The sequence below is a fragment of the Nelumbo lutea genome, chromosome 4 (assembly GCF_056320005.1).
Source record: "Nelumbo lutea isolate HS-2025 chromosome 4, American lotus-T2T, whole genome shotgun sequence".
Lineage (NCBI taxonomy): Eukaryota > Viridiplantae > Streptophyta > Magnoliopsida > Proteales > Nelumbonaceae > Nelumbo > Nelumbo lutea.
The window spans coordinates 46,320,141-46,326,499 of NC_142687.1; the positions used below are offsets into that span (position 1 = coordinate 46,320,141).

Here is a 6,359-nt window from a genome sequence, read left to right on the forward strand (position 1 = left end):
TCTGATCAACCCATCATAGCTTTGGAACACCCTAGAAATTCAGGAGAGTGGTGACTGAATACAGGTAGGACTCACATAGGCCCTGCTCTGTAACCTTCTGATTGGTGGAAACAATCTATAGCATGCAAGGTGGGTTATGATATGAGAGTTGATTCCAATCCGACGCTTCCACGCTGATCACATATTCCATCAAACAAAACTCCTTATTTAAAGCTTTAATGTCTGAAACACCTCCTTTACTTAAGAAAAACCTCTATATAAACACTAGCTAGCTTGCTTCCTTTCCACAAGAATAGATCTCTCTCTCTCTCTCTCTCTCTCTCGCTGTGTTTCCATATCTATCGTCCGGTCTCAATGGAGCGCGGGATGCGTCTGTTTTCATCTCTCGTCCTCGTCCTGCTGCTTGTCACGGCCACTGGTTCTTCTCTTCCCCTTTGTTCTTTTAAATTTACCAGTTAGAAACTAGTCAGTCTCCAAGAACGCCACTGAGGACTGAGCTTAATTACCCTCTGATTCATGACCAATGCCATGAGCAAACCTTGATTTTCAGAACCCGGCCATGAGAGGCACACGTAGTTGGTCACCAACAAATGAGCTCAGGAAGCAATTTTTCTTTCATTTCTTCTTCTTCTTCTTGATTTATTATTGAATTGTTATTATGGGTTCTTCAGTTCTGCATTATTATTTATTTTCACAGTAGAGAGGGACAAGCACTGATCATCTTGCTTTTGCTAACCTGGTTGCAGAGATGGGGCCAAAAGTAGCAGAGGCAAGGACTTGCGAGTCACAGAGCCATCGCTTCAAGGGGGCATGCCTCAGCGACACCAACTGTGCATCCGTCTGTCAAACCGAGGGCTTCCCTGCGGGGGATTGCAAGGGCGCCCGACGCCGATGCTTTTGCGTTAAACCTTGTTAGTGAATGGGAGAGGCTCCATGACCATACACGTCCCCAGGCCAGTTAACTACTGCTAACGATGGTTTATCGGATCATCATTTATCCCTTCAGAATAAAACGACTCTTGTATGGGATTTAGTCTTTGTTCATCTTTTTATGACTACTTTATGCTTTATCCTCTGATCGAGTTGGTTGTGTGGTTTAATTTTGTGCTTGTACTTCTGGCTTTTCTTGGTATGATAATCAAGTATGTATCATCAAGAGTAGTCTCTATCTGTCTCCCTCTCTCGTCCTGACTACTTTTCTTAGTCATGGATTTGAACCAGTAGACTGGTTATTAATAACTCTCAGATTTGAACCAGTAGACTGGAACAGCTATGAAATCGATCCTGATACAAGAAAGACCACTGAATGAGTGACCCATGAAACGATATATAAAAATTGTTAAGCCTTGAAAACTATCAAGCTTCACCACTCACCCAGCTCAGCTCAGCTTCCTTTGCAAGTTGCAAATTGCAACTTCCGGACTTTGGTAAGGTTCAGTTTGGAAAGAGTATAAATACAAATTTGTAGAGTGCAAAACCTCGTATTTTGTGTTATTTTATATGTATTTGCACTATTATTTGTACTCCTAAATTGAGCCTATAAAGGATGTATACAATAATACAAAAACTAACCCTAGCAATTTGTGGCTAATATAGAGAGAGTCAGAGTCGGGATCTCCTGCACTCTTTTCCTCATCTTTCCAAGTGATCCCCTTACACGTGTGTAAGTAGCCATTTATATGAAAATATGCATATGATGAACACCTGTGGTGACACACTGAAATTCTTGGGAAAGAAGTGTAGGAGTTCCAGAATCATTTGATGCCACGTAACAAAAGTTAAGTTGAAAAAGGATTTGGGGCGGAGCAGAAGGATGCCAAATTGCCAATCAAGATTTCGGTATTCTGCTGGAAAAGAGTAATGTTAAGTGATAATACTTGTAGCTGCTCGGCTCACAGAATTTTAATTCATCTGAACTCAAAATGGGATTGTCACCAAATTAATTGAATATTCTTTTCGTTTGAAGGACAACCGATCAGGGATTGCATTTTGGTTTGGTTTTCAAAGAAAAATTTATCATCCAAGGGATTAGTTAGGGAAAAGAAGGGAAAGGTTTTGTATAGATTTCCCTATCTTTCCTTTTCCTACCTTTTCCTTCAAATCAAACATATAGCTAAAAGCTATAGATGATTTATTTTGGGTACATGTAATGCGGCTTTTGTCCGCATGTGATGAGACGTGGGGTTAGTGGGTTATTGGTGGGCCTGGGCCTTGGTGGTGTGAATGCATGCGCAGGACGGCTATGCAGAAGGCCTGCCTTTCTGCTGTTTGAAATCATGTCTCCTAGGGGGGACCCACTGAACTTTTGGATCGTCCGCCACTCGATATAAAAACGATTCTCTTATTTTGAGAGGATTATTATTATTTTACTTTGTGAACTAATATATAGGGATAAATATTATATCATTGCCCTGGGAAAAGAGTCTGTATCTAATTAACATAGTTAAATAGATAATTAATCAATCAAACATAGTTAATTAATTAATTTACTATTAATAGATCTAAAAGGAATTAATATATTTTCTAATAATTAATCTGGGATAATTTATTTACTAATAAAATTGGACAATTCTTTATTAGTATCAGTGCCTTTTTTCTTTTATCTCCAAACACCATTAATCATAACTAAATAAATATATAAATTAAGTTAATCATGTATAGGTTTGATTAATCTGTGTTTTTACTTTAATATAAACTGTATTGACATAGCTAATTAAACTACTTTAATTAAATTGACCTATCTAATCCAATGGGGCCTGTGCAATGCACGGGCTTTGTAGCATTGGATTTAAATGTATTGTTAGATAAACTTTGATTAATTTTTCTATTAGTATTTGTAACTATTTTTATTATGGTTAAAGAAATTGTTGTTAATTTTAATTTTTCTAAATTGGACTTAAATGAATTTTGTTTTGTATTAATTTTGATTAGATAAATTTATTTTCATTTTTACTATTTCTTATTAGATTATATTCATTTGCTTTTATTTTAAATGGAATTTAAATATAGGTGTAGAGTGCAATTAACAATTTCAGATTAAATAGCTAATATTTTTTGAAGGCTTAAATAGCTAATTTAAAACATCTAATGAAACATTATGCATATATACTTATTAATACTTATTAACTTGTTTTAGTATTATCTATTAACATTCATTTTTGTTTTCCTCATTTATTTTAGTAATATTTTATTGTTTGTGTTGGTATTATATACTATTAATTATTAATTTTTACTACTATTACATATCTAATTTTTTTATTAATTTAATATATTGACATGTTAGAATTTAGGAATGTTAACAAGCGGGCCCAAGGTGGTAGAATTTAAATGAATTGTGTTTTGTATTAATTTTGGTTAGATAAATTTATTTTCATTTTTACTATTTTTTATTAGATTTTATTCATTTGCTTTTATTTTAAATAGAATTTAAATATAGGTGTAGAATGCAAATAACAATTTCAGATCAAATAGGTAATTTAAAGCATCTAATGAAACATTATGCATATATACTTATCAATACTTATTAACTTGTTTTATTATTATTTATTGACATTAATTTCAGTTTTCCTAATTTATTTTAGTAATATTTTATTGTTTGTATTGGTATTATATACTATTAATTATTAATTTTTACTACTATTACATATCTAATTTTTTGATTAACTTAATACATTGACATGGTAGAATTTAGGAATGTTAACAATCGGGCCCAAGGTGGGGACCATACTCCCTATCCCTGTTGGGAAGAAAAATGAACCTCCATCACCAGGTGAGGTTTGCTCCAATCAAGGAACCATTTGGGTGAGGTTTTAACACTGAAATATTTTATAGAATAGCTCTCTAATGGACACTCTCAAAGGCTGGTCAAATGGAGGTTCAAAACCCTATTTTCCTCTCTTTCTTAGAGGACCAAATACAATAGATTTCAGGACAGAAGCCAAATACGTTATCATGCACGAGTAAGGCTGCCAAAGAAGCTGTTTTGGATGAAACAAATTTGTCCAACTTTGGAGTCATCCCCACCATAGCATATCCGTCCCCTTATTGTGTAACAACATAGGGGCTAAAGCTTAAGCTAAAGAATCAAGAGCACACTAACAACATAGGGGCTAAAGCTTAAGCTAAAGAATCAAGAGCACACTTGAAGCTGAAGCACATTGAACATAATTATCCCATCATTTTTTTTAAGAGTAAAGAGAATGATTTAATAAAAAAAAGAAAGAAAAAACAAAGATAAAGTGCATCCTGTAAGGGTGTCAAGTATGAGAAACCTGCAAGGAATCAATGTCAGAGAACTCGGGGTGCCTAATCCGGCGAGGTTGCTCCGATGCTTAACTTAATACTCTCGTAGTAACTCGCGAGCTAAAAAATCATAAAGCATGAGAGATAAAATGCCCTTACTTGCCCCCCTTACTTCCCTCCTGTGTCATTGGGTTTGGTGCCTTTATATAGGCCTTTTTGACGTGGGCCTCACGTACTGCATCCGAAATTTCCAAGAGGTCATGCCTAACCGGTCCGAGATCCTTGAAGGCAACCGCCATGCACGTTGATCATTTTCCGGAACATTCGGTATGTGGGCCAACTTCCAAGGATCGTGGGAGTGTCGGGATATGCATATCGAATTTGTCGGCGAGCACGTCTCGCAGGTTGCCACTTGGAGCTCAGTCAAGTCGGCATACCCTCAAGGGAGGTCGCTCCTTGCATCGAGGTCACTTCGGCCAGTGGTGAGGTGTTGTAGGTCAGCCCTGGACGAGGTGCTTCTATCCCACCTGAATTGTAGTCGAGGTCGCTAGGGGCAGGCCACCAAGTCGATGCCAGGGGCAGGCTGCCAGGTCGGCGCCAGGGGCTAGGCCGCCAGCTGGGACACTATCATCTTGGCTAAGACAAGTTGTTGCCTAAGTGGTTCTGGGTGTCACCCAGTTGTTCCAAGATGCCATTTGTCATGATGTCATTGGAGGGCCAAACCCACCCTCATCAATTGCCCCCCACTCCCGAGATGAAAGTAACTCGGCGAAGGGAGTAGATTGTTCCTTTTGGCCTGGGAGCGACTCACAGTCCACTCTCCTTATCCTTGATCATGTTGAACTATAGGCTTCATATTGTGTCGAGGTCTTTTGTCAGCTCGACACTTTAACCTTTAGGCTCTAGGAGCGACTCTCAATCCACTTTCCTTACCCTTGATTTTGCCCATGCTGAAGAGGCGACTGGGTCTTATGTGGTGTTGAGGTTTTTTATCAGTTTGGCACTTTAGCCCTTAGGCTGTGGGAACGACTCGCAGTCTACTCTCCTTATTCTTGATTTTTCCCATGCCAAAGAGGCGACTGGGTCTTATGTGGTGCCAAGGTCTTTTATCAGCTTGGCACTTTAGCCCTTAGGCTCTAGGAGTGACTCGCAGTCCACTCCTTATTCTTGATTTTGCCCATGCTGAAGAGGCAACTGGGTCTTATGTGGTGCCGATGTCTTTTATCAGCTCAGGACTTTAGCCCTTAGGCCCTGGGAGCAACTCACAATCCACTCCTTATTCTTGATTTTGCCCATGCCCTCCTTCTACGCCAGCCACAGTTGCACTGCATCAGCCTCGTTAGTGACACCAGTCACCCACTCCTAAGAGAAGCCACTTAGAGCTCGACTCATGGGGGCAGCACTACTGACCTTAGGTCACTAGCTCGCACGGGAGCTATGGAAGGCTCGACCTGCAAGGACGTCCATGCGTCCATTGGCCGCCAACTCCCGTAGAAGCCATGGAGAGCTCATCTTGTAGAGGGTACTGAAGGGATGAGAGATCCATCATATGGATGGCCAAACCCTACAGGTAGGTTGGGCAAATTTTCAAAAAATTTCTCTCTCCTATGTGGGAATCACATTCCCTATTTTAGAAAATTGCGTTTTCAAGGATCAATCTTGAACCTAAACCGGACCAGATCTGAAACCAAAAGGTAGGAAGAAGGATATACCTGATACGGAGTAACAGTAACTCCCAACGAAGGTGTTCACGTCCAAGTAGATTACCAAAGACTGCTCTCATTGAAGATGACACAGCGTAGGGTGGAGCAGAATCAACAGGATGGCTCTTTAGCAAGAACCTGATTCTTCACCAAGAATCTAATGGAGGGCGAGTGAGCACAACTTCAGATCACCTTTTTCTGCCAAAAGATGATATCAAGAACCCTTCTTGATCGCTCCTATAGGTGGAGATCGAACTAGCAATGGCGGCAATAGCAGGAGAAGGCAAGAGCAGAAAATGGCATCAGTCCAACTGTATGTTGTCTTCTCTCTTGAATCAGTAATCTTGAAGGATGAACTGGGGTTCGCCCTTCTCCTTTATTTATAGCCTTAAAAAGAGGTTCTCCTAATCCCAT

At 39.3% G+C, this 6,359-nt stretch overlaps 1 protein-coding gene across 1 annotated transcript; it reads left to right on the plus strand.

Annotated features, from left to right (window-relative positions):
• Nucleotides 1–286: 286 nt before the first annotated feature.
• On the plus strand, nucleotides 287–1,156 carry LOC148855562 (defensin-like protein). Its single transcript, XM_088984234.1, has 2 exons — nucleotides 287–418; nucleotides 747–1,156. Exons 1-2 carry the CDS (start codon nucleotides 355–357, stop codon nucleotides 914–916), a joined length of 234 nt encoding a protein of 77 aa, XP_088840360.1. The 5' UTR covers nucleotides 287–354; the 3' UTR covers nucleotides 917–1,156.
• The last annotated feature ends 5,203 nt before the right edge of the window (nucleotides 1,157–6,359 follow it).

Excerpts from the sequence above, each read along its gene's own strand:
- LOC148855562 (XM_088984234.1), top strand. The coding sequence starts at position 355 with ATGGAGCGCGGGATGCGTCTGTTTTCATCTCTCGTCCTCGTCCTGCTG. Across the intron at positions 419-746 it reads GCTGCTTGTCACGGCCACTG|AGATGGGGCCAAAAGTAGCA; the intron begins GTTCTTCTCTTC and ends ACCTGGTTGCAG.